The sequence below is a fragment of the Cryptotermes secundus genome, unplaced genomic scaffold (genome assembly GCF_002891405.2).
Source record: "Cryptotermes secundus unplaced genomic scaffold, Csec_1.0 scaffold77, whole genome shotgun sequence".
Classification (NCBI taxonomy): domain Eukaryota; kingdom Metazoa; phylum Arthropoda; class Insecta; order Blattodea; family Kalotermitidae; genus Cryptotermes; species Cryptotermes secundus.
In genome coordinates, this window is record NW_019739940.1 from 27,718 (window position 1) to 55,654 (window position 27,937).

The following is a 27,937-nucleotide window of genomic DNA, read 5'->3' on the forward strand; positions in this document are numbered from 1 at the left end:
CAGTGTATAACCCAACAATTATATAGCGCTGCTTCCACAGATTACCTTGGGCATCACCTGTGCTAAATTAGAACTTCCTATGGCGTTTCGTTGTCCCAGTCAGTAAGGAGCCGGGTCACTTAACGGCATGTTAGGAATCGGGTCAATATACCACCACCACCATTCAATTAACGGCCTGGCTCACTGTATATATGTTAGATACATACACACTGCAATTTAAATGACTAATTTCAAAACTTTATTAATTGCTCTCAAATATTTTTTTCTTTTTTGTAATACAACATAAAAGAAAGATGTCTTATAGAAACGTGAACATACAATCCACAAGAATTTACCACTACTCATAGCATACCAGACAATTTTTTCCACTTTATTCACATTCATGCTTAGATACACATTTCCTGTGTAAATAGCAAGTTGATAGTATGGATGTACATGGATGTATTTTTGAATAGCCTTATATGTAACCACTGTGTTTCCTTGTATTTTCTTATGTGAAAACTTCAGTTGTACTGTACACACATTTTTTGTATTTATGACCTATTTCCCATCCTTCAGTCATCTGACTAACTCGGAATCCTGGGAATGTAATGTAATGTAATTTAATGTACACAAGAAAAACAGATGCCTTCATTTGGCTTCAAGCCAATGTTCTGAGCCATATTTCAGAAAATCTTACATAACCCTGTAACACACCATTGATCAGACAGTCCTCACTCACCTTCTTCCATCCCAGTGTTCTCAGAGTGTGAGAATATAAAAGTGCAAGGGTTGCCAGCACACACACACACACGTTTTTATTTATCAGTTCACAATACAATACATATTTCGACCCAGAGAGGTCATCAGGTGGAGGAAATATACAAATGATGGCAAACTAAATATAAACTATAGTGCAAATATAAAAAACCATTAAAAACTGTACTAGTAATGTAGTTTATATGTAGTCTCTCACCAGTTGTCCATGATATGTATGTATTGGCTGTCTTGTAGTGCACTCAATCTCACATGTCACTTCACTACATGTTTCGGCATCACTGTGACATCCTCAGGTGTTATTTACGTCAAGCTACTGCATTGCTCGCCATCATGTGTCGTTTCCTCAAAAATTGCCTGATGATCTATCTGTGCCAAAACATGTTGTGAATTAAAAGAAAAAAAAATTCATTTGTGTGATCGCAGCCCCTCCACTTTTATTGGTATGCACCACATACAGCTTGCAACACAACAAAAGTGTGAGAATATAATTCTTTCTTACTTTCTGCAACACCATTTTCTTATATATATATATATATATGAGGTGCAAATAATTTTACTTGTGCAATAAAAGTACTTAATCTATGACCTGAAATCTCAAGGACTTTTTTAACCTATCAAATTACTTCTGTAAGGATAAGTGTAATGTACATGACAATGCTTCATCTCTCTCTTCCTTCTTATGGACTCATTTTACCTAGTTTGAAGGACACTTCAAAACACAGTTTTGGGAATAACTGACCACAGAGCTTCCTATATTCCATATAGGATCCATGGTGTGAGGAAAATTTTCGCATCAAATAACTGCTAGTGATCTCTTTACCAAAACTCTCACAATTTAGTCACCAATTTTATAAAATGTACAAAGGTCTTAATGCGGCAAAATCCTACATAAGGATTTCTACAAACTGGGTTAAAAGATTCATACTTTGAGAAGTTAATTCTGAATTAGAACACGCCAGAGGTCCTAGTCTGTAAAACATTAATATTTCCCTACGTCATCCTGTTTTGCAGTTGCCTCTGGGTCCCACTTTTAGCAATATACAATTTATATGAGTCAATATGATGCAAAACATTACAATCATGTTTCTACTGACTTTAACTCTCCATATTTCTGCCACATCAGAATGGTCAAGATACCATTGCTACAACACAGAAAGTTATGTTGATCACAGCCCATGCCATTAAATTGTTAAATATTCCATACACATTAAAACCGTACTGGTTTCCATATCCACGGAAAAAATGTCCAGAAGCAACTGAACCTGAATCAGGTCTTCATCATGAAAATGTCAAGTCATCAATGTAGGGCATCCATTATTTCTGTCCAGTTTCAACCAAAATTGAAACATTTCTACAAATTCTGGTAAAACTCCCCAATACCAAAACAGTTTTGTCTTCCAGGATATAGTGCTGTGTAGTCTAACATTTCAGGTGATTTTCAAAGGACTACACGGCATTATATCCCAGAAGATAGAAATTTTCGTAACCACTGCTGTGTAAACCTCAAATCCTACAACCCCAATATAAAATTTACTGAAAAACTGATTAGCAGTTCTGGAATTGTTATGTATGGAGAGATGGACCAACAGACATCGCAAAGCTATATGTGTATATTTGGAATTTCACCATGAATAGGGCAAAAACAAGCACAATTTTACCCTCTGGACAGAGAATGCCATACCAATTTTTTCCTGTCTCTCACACAATATAAGTTAGAATAACTATTGATAATATGTATATATGGCATCACGGTTACCCCATACAACATACTTTCAACAAGTACTGTTCTTTGAGACAGTATGTGTCTGTGCATATACTGGCAAACTCATCACAGATGCACATCTGCCAATGCATTGTTTGTTTCAACTTTGAGGCTACAGCTGAGAGCACCAGCAAAGTTTTCTGAATAAGACTGCCATACTTAACTGCCCTGTAACATGATGATTCCTTCAGAAACTGCTTGAATGTAATTAAATTCAATTCTATATATCAGAGTGTGGCTTACTGATCTACATGCAATAACATCCAGTCTTTGCTGATGTACATAAATTCACACATTTCTGCAGTATAATATACTGTAGCATATTGAAGCACAAATTCCCAAGCAATAAAACAGTTTCTGATAACCAAATAATTTGTATTTATGTACAGTTTACCTAATAATGCTGTCACTATGCAGTGTTGAATGGTTCGGATATAGTTAACTGGAAAGCATGGGGAAAGAAGCAGTCATACCATAATTAAAGCTATCCCTGCATTACTTGGAGGGACTGAGGAAAGAAAAACCTGGTCAGAAAAGTTAGTCTCCAAGCTGAGATCTAAATCCAAGACCATATGAGTACAGAGCAGGAATGCTACCCATTCCACTGGGATGTTCAGTATGATTGAAAATAATGTTTTGTGGCACATGCAGTCCTGGGTCACTTCATGTCGATTTCCACAGTGTGACTACTCAAGTGACTTGCAAATGTGAACACCACTTGCATATTACTGGTAGCTGCTATGCAAAGTCTATGTGCGACATTGGCTGAGATTGGGAAATTATTTACGCTTTTACACCTACTCCACAAGCAAGACATTTCACACCCAACTTCCAATGCGTGTATAATTTGAATTAAATGAGGCTGAACATCATTATTTTCTGGACTGTGATCCTGAATATTTGTGGTAGAATTTTATCAACATTCTGGAGGAGGGTAATCCTCATATCTTCAAAGTCAAAGATTAAGCCAAGCAAGCACTACACATCATGACATCCCAGGAGATAGTATTCTTGACAGTCATTGCCATCAGAACCTTAAAGTCCACACAATGAAAGCAAAATTACTCTATTTGCTAGGCGAGAATCAGCTATTGCAGAAATGTGAAATATGACCAAACGAAATGCAATTGAATGCAGCACTGCTAAATATTTTGCAAGTCAATGTATTCTGAGATATAGCTCACTTGATATTTCAGACATACTATACATATACCATTCTTAGTCTTCAAGAAGATATCTGTTGTAGCTGGAATGACTATACAACTCACACAAGTTACGAACACTGGTGACAAAAGAGGGGCTGGCGGTACTTACATACCGGCTGGTGATCCAAGTAACTTTAAAAGTTACAACTACGTTGTCTGCTGTGTTAGCACTGCCAACCTTAGAAGTTTACTTGTAAAAATAAGACCCAAAGCCTACCCTCAGAATTTGCCTCAGATAACATTTCCACAAGGTTAAGACTTTGGTTTTGTTCTGTAAAGGTTAAGCCTTGGCTGCATTTTTGAAAAGGCTCTTTGTTTAATTTAAAAAAAAAAAAGAATATCCAAAGACTTTCTAAGGTTAGGCACTGGGTTTTGATTTTAGATATAAATTTGCATGGGCGCCAGCACTAACTAGGGAGAAAACATGGTGGCAAAGTATTCAATATTACTTCAATCACCTGTTAATACAAAAGTATTGAGATGACACAGGATAAGTATGATTTCAAGACAAGAACGATTATATCAGTTCTCTTTTAAAAACTTGGATATATCTGTTGTTAGTACCAGTCGTGGCTGATTGGTGATATACAAAAATCAGAATATTAATTGTCAGAGTCCGTTTCCTGAAAAGAAAGAAACAACACTGTTTTAGCTGTCGGACAGTAAAGGTGACCTGAAGTACAACTGTACAGCATACAATTCTACAGTACAATAAGGGACTCAAAAACAATATATGGACTACGAACAGAGACTGTACTTCCATCCCTGCTTTAAGGGAAGAACCTCTTCTCCCTTCTACTATGTCTCCCATCCTGCTGTTGAACTGCTGTCAAACTGAATGTGAATGAGTGACTGATTTGGGTACTCATTCTTAAGGTCAGATCATTTTGTGGTCATTGAATACATGACTGTCCGGTGAGCATAACAACCGATATGGAAACTCAGATTAATTATAGTCATCAACACAACAACTTTTAAATAAAACTGATACTGAAACACATTATACAGAACAGGATGCAAAAAATAAAGATAATTCTAACAATACTGTCACTTCCTTACTGGTAGATGCAGGGCAGAAAATAAGTGCAATGCTCTGACCCATACCACAGGTTTTGGATCCAACGGTTCTACTATGGTGATGAAGTGTTCAGTTTTGTGACATGTACGTCTTTGGTACAGAGCACTGGAAAGTGTGTGAACTGTACATACAAGCATAATCCTGCTTAGTACTGGAAGCATTCAAAATACTCCGTAACACCAGCCACACCGACACAGAGTAGAACCAAAAGTCATCATACTGAAGACCTTGCTGAACACAGAGGACTTCCATTCAATAAGGCTGCCTGCTCAAGGTAAAAAGATGTTTCAGACAGCCAATAATAAATTGGATGGTAGGTGAATGTGCTAATAGGAATACCCTCTGTTGTCGTTTTCATTAGAAATGCCTATTCAGAACCGTTTCTTGAAATTGGTATTTTTTCACTGGTGCTGTGATGTTATAAATGGGGTACAATTAAGTAAAGCCATAGACAGTTAGGCATCAATGAATAAGATTCAGGCTGCTGCTTGTGAAATCTTTGCACTTACTGTAGGGTCACAATCTGCACAATGCCAAGAATAACCTCTTCTTTTTGGTGTCTTCTTTACAGGTGGATCCAGGCAAGTGAAGTGGAAACACTTCATACATTCATCACATCTGAAAAAGAAACCATGAATTATAAATGCTGAACATATACACCATGGTTCATAACCGCACACAATGTTAATATGGAAAGTTGGTTGGTTAGTTTCTAATGCCACACTTTGACAATTATGTCAATTGTGCTTTTAACCTCAGCTTGGTGGTGTATTTGTAATTAATTTTCTGTTCGGACACCACCTGGGTTAGTTACATTATCCTGCTGTCCAGTACACTGCAGTTGGCTTAGGTAACTTCATGTTGGTTCCACTCTTATCTACCAGAGGTTTCTGCAGTCATGTGACTGCAGCAGCATCTAGAAGCAGAGTATAGAGCTTCATGGGTGACTGAAAATAGTGCCTAATTTTGCCTTTATTCATCTCATATCAGAATGAAAAGTTCTTTTACATTCTGTAAAAGTAAAACATAGGGCCCCTGACTTTATTTCCCTTCAAAAATCAATCAACTTCAGCTGGGTTTGAACCCACAAACCTCAGGTGCAATGACGAGCTGACGCTACAAACCACCAAGGTGATTTAATAAGGAAAGCAAAAATCTATTTCTTGATAAATTTTAATATTTAATTACACGCATACAAACCACACCGTTAATAACAAGAACACACCACCAAGGGATAGACGACAAGTCCTGTACCATGGAAGATAAAAGCAACCCACATTGGTTCACAAATAAAATTATCTTAAAATAATTTTATCCACATACTCATAAATATAATTTTAACGTAAGGAAGTCTGCTGTGGTGAAACAAATTGAATTTTTATATAAAATACAGTGGAAGATTTTTAATTATCCATTAGGGAAGTGATTGCAACTACGCCACTTCTAAGTAATACAATTCAGAAACGTTATTACAAAAAAATTCTTATGTCAACATCTATATGACAAAACTCAACAACTACATATAGTGAGCATCATAAATGTTTTAAGTGTTTCTACTCTTAAGAACTTTTACGTATTAGTGGATTCCTGATCGTAGAGGCATACCTCTGATGATGATTCATTATGAATCAAAACATGCTGGGTAACTAAGTGCTAAAGTGGTGGAAGCATTATATGTCACATTGGACTGAAATAAACTTAATTGTTTAATATTTAATTTTACTTTTTGTTTTTATTATCTGCATCAGCACTGTGTTACCATCATTATCTTTATGTGCCCCATTAGTATTGTGACATGTTGACCCCTACCTCCCCAGCTGCATGTAGCTGTAACGTAGCGCTCGCGTAATAGGCGAGTAATCACCCCACATCCTGGTAGCTATGCAACGCGCGGTGACGTCACGAGTGGAGCCGACGTTAGCCGAGTCCCCGCAACCTTGAAGCTATGCAAAGCGAATCGACAGCGGTGACGTCACCGAGGGATATCGCGGTTGCTAGGCAGCAGTCAACAACTCTGGACAGCGTGGCTAGCAACAAGGCACCAGACGACAATTGTCCGATCAAGGCTACATAAGGAGCAGCGAAGGCTATTCACAGTCAGTTGTACTGAGTCAGCCAGTCAGTGCGTTACCAACGAGTTCTCAGATCGCAAGTTACGAGCTACAGACGCGTGTGCGATAACCAGTGATAACCAGTTATATCTGGAGTGTGTAATTCAGGGAGACTTGTATAGCTCCCACGTTATTAATACGTGAAGACTCTTGAAGATAGCGTTAGCAGATTTTGTTGTAGGGTTTGTAAAGTGTGGAAACCCATAATATTGTGATAATTAATTGTAGCCGTTATTTGAAGATTGTTAAATAAACCAATTAACCATCTCTATGGCGTCTTCTGTAACGAAACACGTTACAGTATGTATGTTCCCACTAGATTTTTGCATTCACCCAATGCTCAAAGGGCTAAATAAAATGACACAAAAACATGGACGCCACTAGAGGAAATAATGCAGGAAAAAATGAAGAGTTATGTTCTCAAATGTATTTCAGTGGGAATGACAAAAATTCAATAGCACTGAAATATTTTGACTTGAAAACTAGAGCACTGTGTCGATTTCAAAAAGTGAACAGTTGCCTGAGGATGGCCAAGTAAGGCCGAAACATGTGGTAAATGACTGTGAGTTTAATGTTATTTTAAACAAACTGAAGGCAATGAGACGGATCAGATGGTGAAAATTCCAGAATTTAAGTCTGAGAGGTATTTTTAGCACTGGAACAAATTCTGAAAGAAGTGTTTTATGTGCTGAAGGGGTCTACTTTGAGGAGATCAATCCACAAACCCTGCAAGTACAGCACCTCAGTTTTTAACGATTCTGTCTTTATACCACATTTCTTTACTCTTATCAGAAATTTACATTAATTTCTACCGGTTAATGCCATCCCCCACTTGTACACTTGTATATTTGTACATTTATAGGCACCCATAAATAATACTGAGTGAGCGTTGTGTGTATAAAAAATTCCTCAGCCATTTCATACTGCTAAATCTGTGTCATAATTCTCACCTAACAAGATTCTCATTGGAGCCTGGTGCACTGCATACATCACACTTTGTCATGATATCTGTGTCCTTTGCCTTCTTGTTGCCTGATGATACCCTACCACTACTAGTTCGGGCCCTGGCAACAATCGGTGAAGGAGTTGATATTGTTTCCGTACTCGAAGTTGCAACAAACATCTGAGGACCAGACGATGATGCTCCCTCCCCAACTGGCATTGGTATTGGTTTGATCTAGAACAAGAACTCATAAACATTAAATGTGCACAAAGAATTATCAGACACTAAAATCACTGAACTGCTTTCCTGCAAGATATGAGAGAGTCAGTAAACAGGACACAAATGGAAGTAAAACAGCTGTAATGGATGTAATAGGTTTCCTATGTGTATCACTAGGTAGCAGCACAGTACAACTTCATGACAGTCTTGGTAGCAGACATGCACACACATGTTCAGAGGCTGGTTTTAGTAGACAAAATGGTGACTGTACTTGAGGAGTGTACGAACAGAGAGCAGCATTCTGTTGTGCATTTTCTGTGGACAGCAAAGGATATTCATAAAGAAATGTTTCCTCTTCATGGTGGGAAGTGTTTGCTGCATAAAGTGGTTCACAACTGGGTGGCAAACGTTTCACTGGTAACAAAGTGGCTGAGACAAGAGTCAAGACTGCTATGCTGTTTCTCTTCAACACACTGGTAAAGCGATGGGGCAACTGTATCAATGTTGAAGGATATGTCAAGAAATAAATGTTTCCTCAGGTTCAAATATCCCATGTTTTACATTTTACATTCATAGACCTATTTACTGACTCTCCTCAGAAAACCGCTCACTCATGCCTTTTGCATATTCAGTTCAGCTCGGTATAATATTTTTGGAACTTTGACTGCACGGCTGATAGTGTAGTAGTACTTGACATGGGCTTACTGTAACACACACCACATGACGTGCATGTTCTGACTGGGGTCTTCTCGTTTGTGACATCATGCAGTCCTGTAGGCAGACGTTAACGTTTTGTTCTACCTCCACCTTCAGGGTCAGTGTGTGTATGGTGAGGAACTGCTTTGGTTATACAGGCAGACACAAGAAAGGTGGGCACTAAGACCCATGGGAGGGGATAAGGAAATACAGCCTGATACAGGCCAGTGGGACAAGTGGGTTGGAAAAAAGGATAATACTGTTTTCTGTCACAGGAGGGAAATTGAATTGTAAGAAAAGGCAGTCCCTCTTAGGGCCACAGCACTCTTTTTCATCACAGAAGGGAAAATGAAGTCCTGAAGAATATGGCCCTTCTCAGGGCTTCAGTATGCTTACATCACAGAAAGGAAATGGTATACTGGGAAGCAGGGAAACATGATACTTTTCAGGATCTCTTCCGATAGCGTGCAGGAAGTGAGGGATCAGCCTCAATTTGAGCACCCAAGCAACAGTTGTCACCTCAGGAGGGGGTCACTATCTTGTGAATGTTATTCAACTTTGGTGTATCTGGCTAATGGCTGCGTCCTCATTCTAGGGTGTGGTGTTATGTGGATGATTCTCCAAAGAATCTAAAGCAGTTTTTTTCTTGCTTCACTTGTAGTGAACACATCAATATGTGGTTCCAGTCATAATCTTGGTCATGTCATGAAGACATGGCCTCACAAATTTCTTGTGGACAATCTGTGTGATACACAAGACCAAACACTCACTTGCAAATAGTGATATGAACCTGGGACCTCTTGAATGCTACACTCAGTGTTCCTTCATGAAACTAGTGAATAAAAAGTTTACAATTGTATATGTTCATTGTGTTGTCAGGAATGCATACACCACATTTCAGAGGACCACAACACACAAACTCTGACCCATGGCTGTGCACCAGCAATACGAGGCTGGCAGACTGGTGACAGCTGATCCAAACAGGATGGTTTGACACAGCAGCTCCCACACTTCGCAGACCTCACTGCCAGTCAGGCCTAAATACAGTCACATGATATTCACATTTTGGTGCAATCCAATTTCTAAGAAAAGAATTTAGAAGTACCTTTATCCTAATTCTGGGTGTCTCTTGTACGTTGGGGTTTTCAACATCAAGGCTCTTCCTCTTGCGTTTGCGTTTGTGCTCCTTACTAGGGCTCACTCCTTGCAAGTCAGGAGAGTAACGATGATGCTTCTCCCTCCGTCTCTTCTTGCTCTGCCTCTGTCCCTGATGCTCCACTGAATTACTTGTGACTCCCACCACATTGCAATTCAGCACCAAAGGTGAGGTTACAGTTGCTGTAGGGGAACCAGCACCTCGAATTGTAAACACTGGTCTTGGTGGACCAACTGGCTGTGGCTCTATGGGTTTGATTGTTACCTAAACAAAATAATTACTTTTACAATGACACCTTCTACAAAAGAGTTTCTCAACCATGGACCAGCACTGGTCTACAGAAAATGTTTACCAATTCGAAAAACTTGCCCTATGAAAGGTCTTTTCTCTTTTAGAACTGCTGGGAAAAGACTCCATTTATGAACAATGCCTGTCTTGCAAGCTCTCTCTTTATAATGTATGCAAGGTCCACAAATGAAATGTTTATTTAAGAATTTAATATACATCTAGACTTACATAATTTTAACGACCGTGGTACAGAATTTAGACATTTTACCAGTCCACAGGGTAGTTTTTGGTTGCCAAATAGTGTTCTCATGAAGAGATGAATGATCGTAGTGCTTACACTTGTGATCACAATTTAAAAAACTTACTACTTTGAAAAGGGTACTTCACACTCAGTGCATACGGTGTTATTTTATCATACTGCACCCAATAACTTATTTACTGCCTATATCCCTGTGATATTTACACATATATTCACATTTTAACACAGAAATCTATCTCAGTTGTGAACACGCTTGCATGTGCACGCCCTCATACATGCACATGTACATGCTTGTATATGCACCAGTACAAGTGCCTGTGTCACACACATAATATGCTTTAAGATTCAAAAACTCAAGTACCTTGCTTAATGGGACATCTGAGTAGTTGCTTCATTTCATGAACTGAAGCCCAGAGTGTCAAAATTTTAAATCAGCTACATTTTCACAGTGACAAGAGGATGTGAGAGGATGTGTGAGGCTGTTCTTTGTTTTCACATCTTTCACAAGTAGGGCTATCTACTCCTCCTAGTCTCAACAGGTGTCCTTTCAAGTGCATAGTTCCACTCCACTTCTCAGCTGGTTCTTATTCAATCCTAAGAGGTCTCTAGTCTTTTGTAATGAGAGTCCCTACAGGAAGTTGTTCATGTGTTTGTGTCTAGACAACAGACTTGTGATGATTTTTATTGTTTCTGTTCATCTAATACTACTACTTGTCATCATCTACATTTTCATTGTCATCACTTCAAGTTCTATAAATTTTTAATAAAAAACTCTGTGGCCAGTAGTCCGCAAGCAAACTATACTGACCGAGCAACCGCCACTTGTCAGCAAAGTTAGTGCCAACTTTAGCAGATAGAGGGTGTTGTGTTGTCAGCGCAATGGATCCCCACAGCTGTTAATCTTGGTTTTCTAGACTGGAGCAGATAAATTAATATCTTTACAAATTTAATTTTGCCACCAGGCCAATCACAGTAGCTGCACAGTCTAAGGCATGAAATGTCTTCGCCCACTCAAACATTGGGATTTTGGGTTCAGATCACACTTGATTCATGGCTGTCTGTATTTTTCTATGTTTGTGTTGTCCTATGTAGGTAGTGGCCTTGCAACAGGCACCATATGGCAGCCCTGACTGACCAACATGTGTCACTTCAAATCAGAATTTTATTCCACATTAAGCTAGAGCATCTGGTGGTCAGTTTAAGCCACATAACACTCAAGTCATCCATCAAATTTGAGTTGGGATTTTTTTGACCAAGGATTGAAACCTTTGCCATCTGTAAAAGATATCACCCCTCTCCCCTTCTCTTGGAACCCACATTAAGCTGTAAATCTACCTCTATCAACCATTATTCTCATAACTGCCCTATCACTGGCTGCAACAAAATCCACCTTATGGGTCCACCCACCTCCAAACTGGATTTTATATTCTTGTTTAAGTGGGCCGAGGCAAGAAAAAGATTATGCTGGCCTCAAATGGAGAAACTACATAAACATGTATATATCAAGTTTCATAAGTCTCATCCAGATTCTTCAAGTCTGAACACAAGGCAATATCAGTTATGAATAAATCTGGCTACTGGCTTATCATCTGTGCATCACGCTACCATGACTGCGCATTCACAAATCTGGCAGACCTATTACAGTATAAAGTTAAAATCTGGCCACCAGGGCCACAGTAGCATGAGAAAGCATCATACTGAACATGATGAACATCTTCATATGTGCCTGGTTACTATCAGAGCTACTTACCCTTGGTGTCAATGGTGTCAGAGGTTTCTCAGCTTCCTTGTTGTGTCGAAGTCGACGTGGGGCCTCAGTGTCTACGACCTCAAAGTCAGAACCTGATGACTCTTTGTCGCACTCAGAACACTGCCTACAGATTAAACATTTATTTTTTAAATAGCATAGGAGCCACACACAGAAGCCCAGACATTTTGCAACTTATCTGCATCAAAGTCAAAATCTGCAGCATGATTAACATTATAAAAAAAATATCATCAGTACACACCAAAGCGACATCATAGGGAAGTCCTTTTTCAGTCCATAATTTTCATGCTACAAAAAATACTAAAATTCTTTTTCTCCTAGAGAGTTATTTAACACACTTTCACTAGACAGACTACACAGTGTAGGGTGGCAGATGAATGGCAAGTTGGAGAGGATCTGGAAGGAAGTGGTTGTGATCTAATCAGACCAACACTTACTAGGAGCAAATGAAGAAAACAAAACAAAAAGCTGTCAAAATAACAAGTATCCAAGCTGAGATCTGAACTGAGTACCTCCAAATTATGAGTACAGAGTGTTATCAATAAGCCAACCCAATGAATAAAATGCATTTTTTGAAATCTTGGAAAAAGAACACTTCAAAACAAGAGCTATTTCCCACAGCTGAACATTCCGAACTATTTTATGATAAAACACTTTAACCGTAAATACGAGTACACATAAGACAGGTTTCAAGCACCTCTTCTAAACAAGCGCTTACATGAAAATGACGACAGAAACTGCTGTTGGCAGAACCTGCAACCAATGCGTGCAGCACTACCAGCACAGGATCACTGCAACTCTACTGCTTAGTCAGATATGATATTTATATTGTGACATGTAGAGCCATTTCCAAGCAGGCAACAGTACAAGAGCCATTGCTAGGGAACAGCTCTGTGGACTCATTTCCACAGCAATGAGAACACACGTAATAATGGAAGATACATTTTCTGTGCAGTCCATACCAGGACTATATAATGAGGATTAGTAGTACAGTTGTTGTTGAGGCAGTTGAGAATTGCAGTTGTGAGGAGTAAGAAACTGGCAGCTGAGACCAGGGACAGTTCAGGAATCCACAGGAAGGGAACATCCACCATTGGAAGCCACTATCAAGTAAAAGCTAGTGAAGACAGAGAAGACTTTATGTGTGCTGTAGTTATAGTGACCTATGGAGTGTGAAACACAATAAGACTGTCATAGTTATTTGCTGTTACATTCTGTAAGTGTTCAAAAAATCCAATTACTGATCCAAACCCCATCTACAGTCACTCAGTTACGTGACAACATGCTGGATCTGAAGTTCTCACAGCAGAGACTATGAAGAGTACAGTATTCTTTCTGGGTTGTAATGTCATGCAGCTCCTCTCTGCTTGCCACCTGCTTCTTGATGATCTCTTGTTTGGCTTGCTCATGTTCAAACTTCCCCCTGCCTTAGGTATGGAGTTGTGTTGGCAGATCTGGTGTATGTTAGAGAAAGCAAGACCTTTTACATCTAACATGATGAGGAGGGAACCCATGGTATTAAAATCCCTAAAAAATAACAAGTCACACATATGAATTCTACAAGCTGACAAGGGAAACTGCATGGTGGTATTGGACGAGTCTACTTACAAGGAGAAGATAACCAGCCTGCTAGAGCCAGGGGTATATGAAATTTTACACAAGGATCCTACAGCTCAAATTGAGAGGAAGATACGGACACTCCTCACAAAACACAAGACTGTCTTTCCCGATACCTTGAATCATAAACTGACTGCCTACCACAGCAAAACCCCTCACCTCTATGGACTTCCCGAGATACACGAGCCAGACATCCCACTCTTGACTCTCCCTGTTATGCACTACAAGAGTTCCCCCGTAAGATTCTAAGCACTCAGGCTGGCAACACAGGTTCCTTCGTAAAGAACTCTGAACTCTTTATAGAATTGATACAGGATATCAACCTGCAAAAAGAAGACTGCCTTGTAAGTTTTGACGTTGTTAGTCTATTCACCAACGTACCAGTGGAAGAGGTCTTACAAGTCATAAGAAATAGACTCAGTACGGATCCTTCCTTCCCAGAGCGCTCACCTTTACAAGCTGAAGACGTCATGGAACTACTGGACATCTGCTTAACAACCACATACTTCCAGTCTGAAGATACATTCTATCAGCAAAAAGAAGGTATGGCAATGGGAAACTCACTATCTCTGGTGGTCAGTAATATTTTCATGGAGCATTTTGAAGAAATGGCATTGGACACAGCTGAATACAAACCCGCTAAATGGCTTAACATATGTCAATGACACATTTGTGATATGGCCATATGGACCAGAAAAGCTACAGGAATTTCTTCAACATATCAACATCAGGCATACCATTAAATTCACTATGGAAGTTGAGGCTAATAATGCACTTCCATTCTTGGACGTTTTTATTATGAAGCGGGGTCCAAAACTGACCACCAAAGTGTACCAAAAGCCTACTAATACTGGTTGTTATCTTCACTTCAAGTCCAACCACCCACATCACATAAAAAGGGGAGTTGTCCATAGTTTGGTCAACCAAGTGAAGGTCTTATGTCAAAACCAGAGGGATTTTAACAATGAAATAAGTAACATAAGACATGATCTGATGCTCAGTGAATAACCAAAAGAATTCGTTGACTCTGTAATGAAGGCATCAGCAAGAAATAGTCCCTCTTCAGACAGAGTATATCAGGGCACTGTAGTCATCCCATATGCCAAGGGTACCTCCAAGAAATTCAAATCGGGAACCGTTTCCAACTCAGAACCACCTTCAAAACTAAACATACAATCCCTGGGACACTGATGAAAACTGGACCTGTTAGAGATGCCCAGCAGATGAAGCAGTGGGTGTATACCATCCCATGCAGCTGCAGCAGAGGTTACATCGGTGAAACAAGCAGACCCTTAGAGGTATGCATTACTTACTTACTTAATTATTTACCTACTCATGGAACTGAGCCCTTCTTGAGGAGCCACCAATTCTGCAGCTACTCAAGAATTTACAGCATCTTATGGAACCCGAAGGTTCATTACCGTGTTCACAAGAGCCCTCCATTTGTCCCTATCCTGAGCCAGATCAATCTAATCCATACTGTCCCATCCTATCTCTCTAAGATCCATTCTTTGTGTTCATTCTTGTAATACGATTATTTTCTATGGTGAGTTGTTGTTAGCCCCACGGCCAACACTGAATCTGGAGGACCACCTCTTGTCGGCTGTCCACGACTGCTTATTCAATATATTCGCAGCTTCCCTCCAAATCTGGAGGGTGTCTCCTCCATCCGCAACCTGAGGACGCACCCTGTGGTGGTGACAAAGAACCCACCTAACATGGTGGAACACAAATATAACCTGACAAAGGGTTTGTTGGAAAAATCAAAATTAGTCCAACATGCATACAAGGTAGGCCACAAAATATGTTGGAATGAAGCAAAGGTCTTGCAGACTGAGCCCAACACCACATACAGGAAATACAAGGAATCGGCCCACATGTCTCTGCTGGACCATCCGATCAGTCAGCCCAGTGTGGATATCTCTCCCATCTGGACCCCCATCATCACGGCAGAAGTCAAGAGACTACAGCGCCATCAAGTGTAGTTGAAGTGAGAATTATTTGTTTTATGTGTTGGTACCACAAGGTGTATTGCTTCTCTCCAGCAATGATTTCATTCAAGATACTTCTCTGGTGCAAGGCCCCATATGTGTGGAGTTTCAATAACTGAATATTTTCTTAGCTATCGTAGATGGTTTGTGCTGTGTTTGATTTATGTAGCCCTTTTTGAAACCAGCACAGGTGTCCGGGGATAGGGACTAGCTCTATATAATGGACCCAAATGAGGTTTTACCTGAGGACGAGGACAGAATTCAGTCTCCAAAATGTTGTTTTGAAAAATATACAGGACAGTTTTTTAGAAAATAGACAGGATGATGGATAATGTCCAAAAACATAATACTTGTTGCTCTTCCACCACAAAAATGGAGTTCATGTTTTCCTCTGAAACACTGGGCCTTAACCAAACTGCACTGTGTTTGAACTCAGAAGTCATGTACTCTTCATATTTATAGGTTGGAAGAAGCAGGAAGCATGTCCAATAGCCCCTTTCATACAAGCCCCTGGCTCACCTTCCTGTGGCACAACCTGTTTTAACTAAGAACGCTGTGAGCAGTGAAGTCCAATGGCTAAGGTCAGCCCCCACAACCGCATCTGATGCTTCAGACCAGCAAGCCAAGTACCAAACTAACACCCTGCTCTCCAGTTCCACAAGTATATTCTGTGGGTTACTTAACGTCACCGTCAGTATCTACACTGAGCCTACATACACATAGTATCAGATGGTGCAGTGGCTTGAATAACAAACTGGAACTTATTTAGAACTAAGTGACTGAGGCCTTGTCGAGCACTTACCCGGAGGGACTGAGGATATCCACAAAAATCCTCAGTCAAAATAGCCACATGCAGATTAACTGTAGCTGGATTAGTGAGGGTTTACTGTACATGGAAAGAAGATGAAGATACAAAAAAAGGTAAGGAAACGAGGGGAGCATATATACACCATCTGCTGATACCACAAGTAGACAATACACTTGAATATTAAGAATAAATAAATGCAAAAAGAGAAGTTATATGAAAGCAAAGAGAAGGTTGGCTCAATTCTGCTTTGCAGTAAAACTTCCAATATTCTCCTTTGTTCTATGCACTTTCTGTTCCCACACATAATTCTTTATAAGACATATAAGTACATAATTATTTTGATTACCTAACTGAAGGTCCCACAGTTCATGGTCAAAGTACACTTACCATCCCATGAGTTTGGTCTTCTTGGGCATACGAGTGAGCGGGGGATTGAGGCACCCCAAGTGATAGAAAAGGTGGCAGGTGTCACACTTGGCCAGCAGATGCTGGTCTTTTGTCTGATGGCAAATCCCACATTCATTCAGTGGGATTGGACCTGCTTCTGTTAACCAGAGAGCACAGAATGAGTCCCTTGTCACTTTACATTACAGCAAAAACTGTGGACAAGAATAATAATAAAGTACATACATAAGAAAACACCAACATATAAAAATGATGGATAAGCAATATTACTAAGTTTTAGGGTCCCCTTAATTTGGAGTCAAATATTTACAGTTTCCTCTCATTTCTTTCAATTTTAAATTTCCTTCATTATTCAAACTTTCATCTTCTGAATAATGACACTGTGAATTCTTTTTTTGATGGGTTATCTTATGGCACTCTCAGTATCAGTGTTATATGGTAGGATGCTAAACGTATGATGAATTGAAAAGTATCTGGAAGGAACTCGTCACAGATCAAGATACCATGCAATCTGGTAGGTGGGTATCAACGGGAACATACTGTCTCCATTATCAGCATGGAAGTGACATGTGTAAGGAAAGAAACTTGTGGAGAAATGGGTCACAAAGGACACAAGCGACCAATCAGAGCCAGGAACAGGGAGAAGTATCAACTGGAACATACTGTCTCCATTATCAGCATGGAAGTGACATGCGTAAGGAAAGAAACTTGTGGAGAAATGGGTCACAAAGGACACAAGCGACCAATCAGAGCCAGGAACAGGGAGAAGGAGATGGGGCCTTGACATCTCAAATGGAGTAGCATGTCTTCAAAAGGGTAACTACTCTAGGACAGGAATACCTGGCTTTAGAAAGCAATGAAAATGAAAATCTGCATGAACTGTTTAACAGCAAGATGTGTACCACTGAAGGGCTTAGTGTGTAACAAACTCCTTGAGTTTGTCTCATAAAAATGTGAGGTACATTAACTTGAATACCCCCTGTGTGAAGATGATTTCTTGTGCAAAAATATAAATATCATCCAGGAGAACAGGGAGTTCTACTGGATGCTAGTAAGAAGGCTGATCCAGATGTAAATGCACAGAAAAAAATAATGGTCAGGAAGCATAGCAAATCTTAACATAAAGGTCAGTTCTGTTCTATTATAGCACTACAGCCCCTTGTTGGGCCTTGGCCACTTTTTCAGTTTCTTATCTATACACAGCTGGTAGGACTCTTTGGATGTGGGATCAGTCCATCACAAGGCCTCTACCTACACACAGAATAAATGCACACAGCCCCATGCCTCAAGTGGGATTCAAACCCAGTACCCCAGTGTTTGAATGGGCAAAGACAGTTCATGGCCCCAGTCCGTGCAGCCACTGTAATCAGCAAAGAAAGCCAGTTAATCCTCTATAAATGTGGCAAGCTCAAATAAAACTGCATTCACAAAGAAATAGAGAAGAAAACAACTTGAGCAATGTTTGCTGCCAATCAGTTCAGAATTCTTTACCTTATAGTTTGCTATACAGAAATGTACAGAACTATGCTGTAATTCTGTGTGTTGTTTTACATTGGTGTGAAACTTGGTCCCTCACACTGAAAAAAGAACTTAGACTGAGGGTGTGTCTGATCAGTGAGCTGAGGGGAATATTTGGACTCAAGAGGGGGGGAAGTAACACAAGGCTGGTGAAGACTGCATGATGAAGAGCTTCATAACTTGTACTCCTTCTCAAATATTATTAGGGCGATTAAATCAAAGAGGACCAGATGGCTCAAGCACACATAAGGAATGGCAGACATGAAAAATGCATACAAAAGTTTAGTTGATTACTTCTCTAATTTTGTATTCTGGCTAAAAAAATATAAATTATTTTTCCCCAATGCATGTATGGCACTATTTAAAGCCAAAAACAAACAAGAGTGATGCTTGCTAAGACAATAATTAAAATGTATGCATACAGAGGAGCTCAAACAGCTAAGTCAACAAAGCAACTAGGTTATGGGCTGGGCGACCAATGAGATGGGATTCAATTCCTGCTAGGGGGAACAGATCTTTCTTTTCTCTAGTTCCCGCCAAACCTCCTGTCTAATGGGTACCATGGGCTCTTTCCCCATGAGTGAAGTGGATGAGGCATGAATATCACTCAAGACTATCTAGTGCCAACGTTAAAAATGTGTGGAGCTATACCTCCACTCCCCTTATCCATATGATGTGACGCTTAATTAAGCACAGGGACAACTTTACTTTTACATTACACATAAAGCAACAAGGCATGATAAATCAACACTTGTGACAACACTCACCAGATCTCTGATTAGGAAGTCGTCCTTCTGATCGACCTGTTTGTGGTCTTGATGCAAAACCAGTTGGGGATACTGCCAGCACACGAGGTGGAGGTTTACCGAGCTCATCAATCGCAGGTAGATCTTTGGACGGACAGATGTGGAGGATAGCAGAATGGTACTTGTGAACTATCTGCTTCAAGGTGATGCTTGTCCTGCTGAGGTCTGCATTCTCTTTCAGCAGCTGATGACATCACACAACACAGTGAACCTGCTACTTCATGAATCTCTGGGGGAATGGCTTTAATTACATTAAATCATTCTTTTCACTGGATGGGGGGGCATGCAAAATTACATAAACATATCGCTCAGCTCCTTATGAAACTTAATATATATGTATTGGAATACTGGATAGTTCAGAGAGACCAACTGTTTCGTAGGAACACATTACCTCCATCTTCAGGGTCAAAAAGTAAGCCAAGTAACCAAGAAGAAGCAAACAAAGTGAAAATTTCTTGCTGGCCAGCTGCCTAATTTGGATTACTCTACAGAAGATGGTACACTTTATGCAATTTTACTCCACTAAAAGAACTGAGGACCATTACATGGAAATTAGCTAAATTACCAGTAACTACTGAATAAACTAACTAACCATACAGTTCAGAAAATCCATGCAACAAAATCCTTCCTGAACTGCTGATATTTATTCTGCTGTTCACGAAAATCCTTTCTCAAGGAATACCACCAAATTAATAAAACACACTTTCTCTATGATGCAACCAAGACCATCGATTCCAGTTCACCTTCCTTCCCAAACATCCATTCCTCCGAACATCACACACCAATGGTTTGCGCTATTACTTCATATTTCGGAGGTTCCAGGTTCAAGCCTTCACCTGGACACTAACAATCATAAAGGTTTTCAGCATTTATCTCACTCTATCCATATAACAGCTCAAAAGCAGCACAACTAGTTTTCTTCAGAATGTTGACAGTTCATTATTCACAACTGCCTTACATTTCCACACCACATAAGCACTGCTGTTATAAAAGCAACATTAAACCATCACCACAATAGGACACAGATGCTATATGAGGCATTCAGTGGCTCTGTCTGTGGCTTAACGTATATCACACATTCAGGTATGAGCTTAATTTCTCTGGCTCCTAAATATGAAATGAATAACTCCAGGGCAAAGAGGTTTGCACTGGCATGTTGTGAAATGAACTCTCTGTTCATGTACCAATATCCTCGTATTTCCTGAAGCCGAGCAAATCAGTCTAAATATTGTCACATGTATGAGTGATTAAAGACAGGGTTCAGATTGGTAATTGGATTTATCAACCACCAGCAGGTTGTAACTACAAATAATTATTACACTACTGATTATTTACACAATTCACAATTACTCCACAATAATCTTCTTAATCTATTTCACCTAGTGTTCACTATCCGTTGCCTGGCAACGAATTTACAATACAGGAACTATAAAAGTCTCACTAAATCACACACTCCCAATATCACCGTGCTGCTACACATATAAAGTCTTCAAAGCACACGTTAAATATTCACAGGCCAACTTCTTGTACTCTTTTCTACTCTTCCTGCTTACCACTATACTCCGGCCACTTAGTACTCTGCTTAGGAATTCTGCTCACTTATACAGACACAGTACAGACATGGACCTACAGAAAACACATCACAGGACTGCTATCCAGCCAGTCCATTGGCACTCTGGCTGAACCTACAGAAAACACATGTCGCGTGATTTCTAAGTATTCTTGTTACATCACTGTGTATCCACAAGCTGCACAGACACAAGGAAAACAATGCTGCTGTATTGTTGCCACATGTGTGTTGCGGGTGTTGTCTGGCAATGGATTTATGTATCAGAATATACATATGTGACCACATATTCATCATGGCCAGCCCATTAACAAGTTGTGCACTCATGGAGTCTGGACAAGTACAAGTTCTGAATGAAATTTTGGATGATGAAAATATTGATGAATTCAGTTTGGAAAATGACAGGATTTTTGCCAGTGTTTAGACACAATCTGTGACTTCAGGAACCCACATGATTAGTGACAGTGAGAGTGATACGAGTGGCAATGAACAAAAAGAAAACATAAACACAGGATTGGGAGGGGCTTCATATAAGTTTGTGTGGCAAAACACAGGCTCATTCCCCACTTCACAAGAAACATTTTACGATATGTATGGTCCCCAAGTTCTACAGTGGTGAGCTGGATGTCATGAATGAATTTGAAAACATTCTGATGCAGCTCTTGTGTTACTCGCTGGAGATAAAACCACGACATATGCTCAGCAACAAATTTTGAAGTGTAACCCTTTCACATTTCGCTCTAGTGGGAAGATGCTACAGTGGTCAAATGCACACCATTTTGGCTCTGTTTAGTTTGATACGCACTGTAGGAAAGCCTACACTTATATAAGACTCCGCAAAGAACTGACTGCTACTCACTCTACTTTTTTCCTAGAGGTAATAATCAAACATATGCATTTTTCTTATAACAGTAAACAAAACTTTTCAAAACATATCCAGCCATTGAGCATCTACATAACAAGTTCCAAAATCTGTATCCTCCACCCCAAACAGTGATAGAAAATTTCTTCAGTTTTTCAATTCAAAACTGCATTTTAGCAATCAGTATTTGATTTTATAAATGCTAAGACATTTTGAGTAGAAGCCTTGCGATGAACTGATCACCCACCCAAGGAGTCCTACCGAATGTGTAAGATCGAGAAAAACCGAAGTGAACGGAGAAGTTCGTGGAGGTAGGCCTAGGCACTGGGGATGTAGTGCCAAGGGGGAAAAAAAAGACATTTTGAGAATCATTATCATCTCCTTTGTACTATGCATGTTTCCCAGAATATCTCCCCTTCTCCCCTCTCCTAAGGTGGGGGATGCACACATTTTTGAAACCACAACATTTGAGTATAAAACTGAAATATAACTCACTTGGTCGTATTTATGTCTCAATGTTTGCTGTTCATCTTGAAGCTGGTTGTTCACTTCAAGTAGATCTTCCAGCTTTCTCTTCATACTGGTTAACCTCACATTACGATCCAAGTAATAGCCAATGAATTCCACACTGAAATAGTAATTGCAACTGATGACCAATTATAATGTTCTACAACACAACTGCCCTGTAAAGGTCAATGGAAATGCCAGACAATAATGAAAATAAATCACCACATAAACAGACGACACATTGAAAGCACACAGTATATCTCTTTCTGTCTCTACGACTGGATATGTAGGGCAATGGAGACCTGTAAAAATGTAACATGTTCTGAACATTCAGAATGCTGATAATAAATAGCCAATTTCAATAAATATGAACTGTACCTTTGATTTGTTTCATTCTGGTCCATCACACTAACAGTTATAAATACAAACCACTCCGTCCAATGTGACATATAAGTTTTTACTACGTGAAAACTTATCTTTGTTCGTGGCAGTGAAAACAACACAGCAAGCCATGAACAAACCCTGGATGACATCAAGAACCTCCTCATCCAGATAGACAGGCGGCACAAAATCTGCCCCATACAAGAAGGACAATAGGAGCATGGACACGAACCTACGTGGTTTAAAAATTTTAACTACTGACAATAAAGGTTTTTAAATAACATCTAGAAACTTTTAAAAACTTTACAATACCAGGAAGCTGCTGTGATTGTGAAATGTTCAACTTTATGCGTACTGTGCGTTATAGGATATAAGTGTATGTATTTTAAATCAAAACACCTATTGTGATGGTAGTTTCAAGTCTGTAATGATGTTCCCTCTGAAGATGGTCCATAAGGACCGAAACATGTGAGGGAGATAAGTTTTCATGTAGTAAAAACTTATATGTCACATTGGAGAGAGTGGTTTGTATTTATGAACTGTACCTTTAATAAGATCTTGCCTGCTAAGTCTGCCATCTACACACTGAGAACGCTGACTGTATTAATGTGCATTTACCTTCTCTGATTTTGGCAGATTTTATTCTGTCTTACCTACTATGCATAACATTGTTTCTTACCCTACTTAATGATAATACACAAGATAATTCTATGTGAAATAACATGTTTCACGTCTATTTTCTTTCAAAAGTCTATGTACAAGAGGTAAAAGCAGTCAGTTGTGTAATTTAATGATTTACTTCTGCCGATGATGTGAATCTACTGTGTGATAATATAGATACCATAAAGAAAAACACGCAGACTTTAATTGACACAAGTAAGGAAGTTGGTCTAGAAGTAAACACAGAGAAAACTATAAGTTGCTGTCTCGTCAACATGTTACAATATATTTGCTATTTTAACTATACACCAATCTGAGGAAGAGCTTTTATGTTAATATTTAATACGAGGGTTGGAACTTTAATAGTGGCAACACTGCTGTAGAGACACCATGCAACAGAACCAAATAATGTCACTTATACCACACGTTAGTTACATACCTACCTTACTTCAGAGCAAATGGACTGTCCTTCCCACATCACGCGCATGTGCAGTGACGAGAAGAACAGAGCCTCGTGTTAGCTGGCGGTCTAATGTAGTGTTGTCACAATGTTTTCAAAACAGGAACAACGGAGTTGGATAAAGATTGAATGTGCCAGAGGCTGTACAGCACGACAGTGTCATCAAGGTCGTATGAGCCACAAATGAAACGCTAATCAAACGAATGGCATCATTATGGGTCACCACAAAAATCAAAAGTTCGTCAGAACCCCAGTAATGTGAAAGTTATGGTGATTCTCATGTACGACTGTGATGGTGTTAACCTAACGCATACTGTTCCCCGACAGCAGAACGTCAATGCGCAGTATTACTCACAGAGATATTGGGTTTTCGGACTTTATCCATCGTCCTGGTTTTTAAGATAACTTATACACCATCGTCAGAATCCTATAGTAACTATGCAGTATTACCGTTCATTTTTGGAACACAACATGCGACCAGCTTTGAGAAAGAAGCGGCAACACTTTCTGCAGAACCCGCCCATCATTTTGCAGGACAATGTTCAGACGCATGCAGCACAAGCTGTGGCTGATTTGTTTGATTGATGGGGCTGAGAAGTGCTGTACCATCCACCATACTACCTGGACTTAAGCCCTTGTGACTTCGACTTGATTCCTAAGATGAAAGAACCACTTCGTGGCATTCGCTTCAGAACTGTTCCAGATTCTTCAGGCAGTAGACCGCTCCATTCGAACTATCAACACAACAGGCGCTGCTAAAGGTATCCCACGGCTTCCACATCACTGGCAACGGGTTGTACACAATGCTGGTGACTACATTGAAGGACAGTAAAACTTTGAAACATGCATCTATTTTGTATCAGTTGTAAATAAATAGTTGCCACTATTAAAGTTCCAACCCTCGTACGATGCGTTGCACCGATAAGGATCCATATCGGTATTTCAATAACTATACATATTCCTGCCTGATGATGGTCATGTATGCCCGAAACATGTCGCAGTAAATAAAGATCTAAATGTAATAACTGAAATATTTGTTGTGTTGACGGTAGCGTAGTTCCTACATATTGTGTGGAATCATGACAAAAATGGGGTATCCTCCAACGATACAATCCTCATGTCCAATTTCATGAAAATGTATCAAATGTATACATGTTACAATCAGAAGATAGGCTTACACTGACATGACAATATCATGGTGCTATCCCCCGCACAAGGTCGTGCACGGAAAGGGTGTATGTATTTCATAATGCAGTACATCATGGCGTTCTTTTAGGCTCGCTTCAAAACAGGAATAATAAAATAGAAATCAGTGAAAGCCTCCCACTTCAAATTTCAACAGAATATATGGAGGGGTTTATGGGTTACATAGAAAAGTCCAATTACAGCCTTATGAAAATCAGGCTTTATCATAGATTAATATGGCTGGAAATCAGATTTACCCACCAACTGAATCTAAAAAAAAAAACACATGAAACAGTTTATGTAAAACATGTTGAAGTCCATTTACAGTCTTATGCAAGCAAGACTTTAACTGAGTCAAAACCAATGAATATCATAAGTGCCCAAAAGTCTTTAGTAAAAGCCTCCCACGCCATATTTCAAGAGAATTTATCCATCAGTTTAGGCCCTAATACCAGGCCAAAGACAGAGTGAGATAAAACCTCCAAAATAGCATAACTACATGACATACCTGAAGGCAGGAGGGATATGCCATTTCTTGCGAACATCAACAAGAGCTGCCACTTGGGCTTCCTGAATCTCCAGCGCCTGAGTGTCAATGCCCATGAGTTCGGCTTTGTGTAGCAACTTCCGATATGCAGACGCACTTGTGGTCAGCAACCGAGGCATCTTCTGAGTTGGTACTGAAATTAATAACGTTCCCTACAAGCATCAAGAAAGTAAGACCACACTTCACAGTTTCAGGGGACTTACAAGCATTATTCCAGCATTCCAAGACACAAGAAAGATAAATAAATATGTCATATGGAATTCATAAGTATGTTTATAGGTACATACGTTTTGAGATTTTGAAAGTAGTGACTGATCAGCCTGTGACCTTGTAGGCTGCAGAGGAAGAAGGGGGAGAACAAGTGGTGGCGGTGGGGGCGGCAGCAACTTATTTACCAACACTGTCAGTAACTGAGATGATACAGTGCTGACGATTAGATGATAGTGAATAATTATTCACATTTATGCCAGTTCATTATAATGAACTGGCATAAATGTGAAAGAAAGTGGTCAAGCCGTAATTTAAGATACTGTTCCAGCATTTGCCTGGAATGACCGAGGAAAACCACAGTCAGGATAGTTGATGCCCTGGCTAAGATTTGAACCAGGTACCTCCCAACTATAAATCAGAATTTGAAGCATTACAACTCACTTCAAACAAGTAGTATATGGTCAAGAATTGGCTCAGAAAGGTGGTGGTCACGGGGACACATGTAAGGGGGGTTAAGGAAATGGAGCCAAATCTGAGGTAATGCAAGCACTACATAAGAAAAACACAATTATGCTTTCCTCCTGTGATGGAAAAAGCACTGTCCCTGAAAAGTGATATCTTTTCTCACAATTCCATTTCCCTCCTGTTATGAAAACCATAGTGTGCCCCCTGTGAGGACTATTTTCCTACTTACCATTCCCACTGGCTGGGAAAATGTTCCATTTTTCTTATCCGTTCCTTATTCCTTGCAACATGTTTCTACAACTGAACCCTCTCCTCACCTTACACCCTTGAATACTGAATACGGAGCTGGTATAGTCCTCTAGAATATCAATACCTGTCTATAAGACTACATGGTGTCACACCAGAGCAGACAACAATCTTATGTTTACATGTATCTCCAAACAATTTGATTCTGTAGCTCCAACATTTGAATAGTACTCACATTCAAAGAGAAACATAAATCCATGACTTCCGTTTAGGCTATGTTTCTGTTAATTCCACAAAAATTCCCTCAAACAAGTTGCACAATTTTCTGGAGCTCCATTCACTGTTGCCACAGGACAGACTTGTTCAGAGCTCAGAACTCCCATGAAACAAGATTCTGTTTATCCTCAGTGGCAAGTGAAACAAGACACCTATAGCCGAATTTTGGCTCCAAACTACCGCACAGACTTCAGAACACTTGCAGAAGTCTGACTTTTATTGGTAGTGTAGGATGGACCACTAGTAATTTATGAACCAAGTAATAAGCCTAAGAACTCAGGTGTTATCACACCATGTTATTAAATTCTGGCATATTCATAAAAAGAGCTGACAAAAACGTATTTCTTAGCTCCTCCATGTTGTGTGTACAAATATGACAACTCAAGAAGTACTAAGTCGACTTTCATAAAAGTGGACAACAATGGACACCTAAACACTTACATGTGTTTCTGCGCCTATATCTAGCGTAACTCACTAAATATTTACCAGAACAAAAAATGTTTCAAACAACAGTTATACAGAAAAATGAAACACTTTAAGGCCAATATTCTTTTCTCATAATTCTTATACTAAAGTAAAGGCAAATTTGTCCCTATGCTTAATAAATTAACCATTATGCCATGAAGATGTATGGGGGAGTGGATGTACATATCCATGTATTCTTAACCTTGGCACTAAATGGAGGTGAGTGGTCACCTTAACACCATGGTCACTGTACTCCTGGAAGTACCAAATGAATAGGCTAGCTGAGCCCCTGAGCTGGTCTGAACACTTCGGGGAAGAGAAAAATCTGTTACCCTTGGCAGGAATCGAACCCCAATATCTTCTGCAGTCCAGCCTGTAGTGAATCCCTATACAAACTGACCTATCCTGGTTCCTGCACCTCTTTCAGTTTCTGGCATAATTAACCCTTTGACGTGGTCATTTAAATTCCGCGGCCGCGGCTCCTGCGGTAATATATTCAGCCGACCATTTAAATTTTGCTCGAAAATTATTTATTCATCATTGTTCTTAAATTCTATGAGATAGGAACATGAAACTTTCACTAAAATGATCTTAAATGGTGGTTTTATAACCTTACCTTATAATATGGGCGCCCTGTATCTCGGCCATGGAAGCAGGTTGTTTAGTATTTCAGCAGTGAATGGTACGCCTTGAAGGATGAAACTTTCACTAAAATGA

The 27,937-nt window shown here is 39.6% G+C and overlaps 1 protein-coding gene across 3 annotated transcripts in view; it reads right to left on the reverse strand.

Annotated features, from left to right (window-relative positions):
• Positions 1-215: 215 nt before the first annotated feature.
• The window catches only part of LOC111872010 (PHD finger protein 14), a 41,586-nt gene continuing 13,864 nt past the window's right edge, over positions 216-27,937 (reverse strand). For all 3 annotated transcript variants that reach the window (XM_023865463.1, XM_023865464.2, XM_023865465.2), the window contains exons 9-17: positions 25,520-25,691; positions 22,314-22,446; positions 19,351-19,573; positions 17,048-17,204; positions 12,227-12,350; positions 9,879-10,193; positions 7,866-8,092; positions 5,314-5,422; positions 216-4,349 (exon numbers count right to left, since the gene is read on the reverse strand). In XM_023865463.1, the coding sequence (XP_023721231.1) occupies positions 4,329-4,349; positions 5,314-5,422; positions 7,866-8,092; positions 9,879-10,193; positions 12,227-12,350; positions 17,048-17,204; positions 19,351-19,573; positions 22,314-22,446; positions 25,520-25,691 (1,481 nt within the window). In that variant the 3' untranslated portion in view covers positions 216-4,328. The remainder of the gene's footprint in view (positions 4,350-5,313; positions 5,423-7,865; positions 8,093-9,878; positions 10,194-12,226; positions 12,351-17,047; positions 17,205-19,350; positions 19,574-22,313; positions 22,447-25,519; positions 25,692-27,937) is intronic.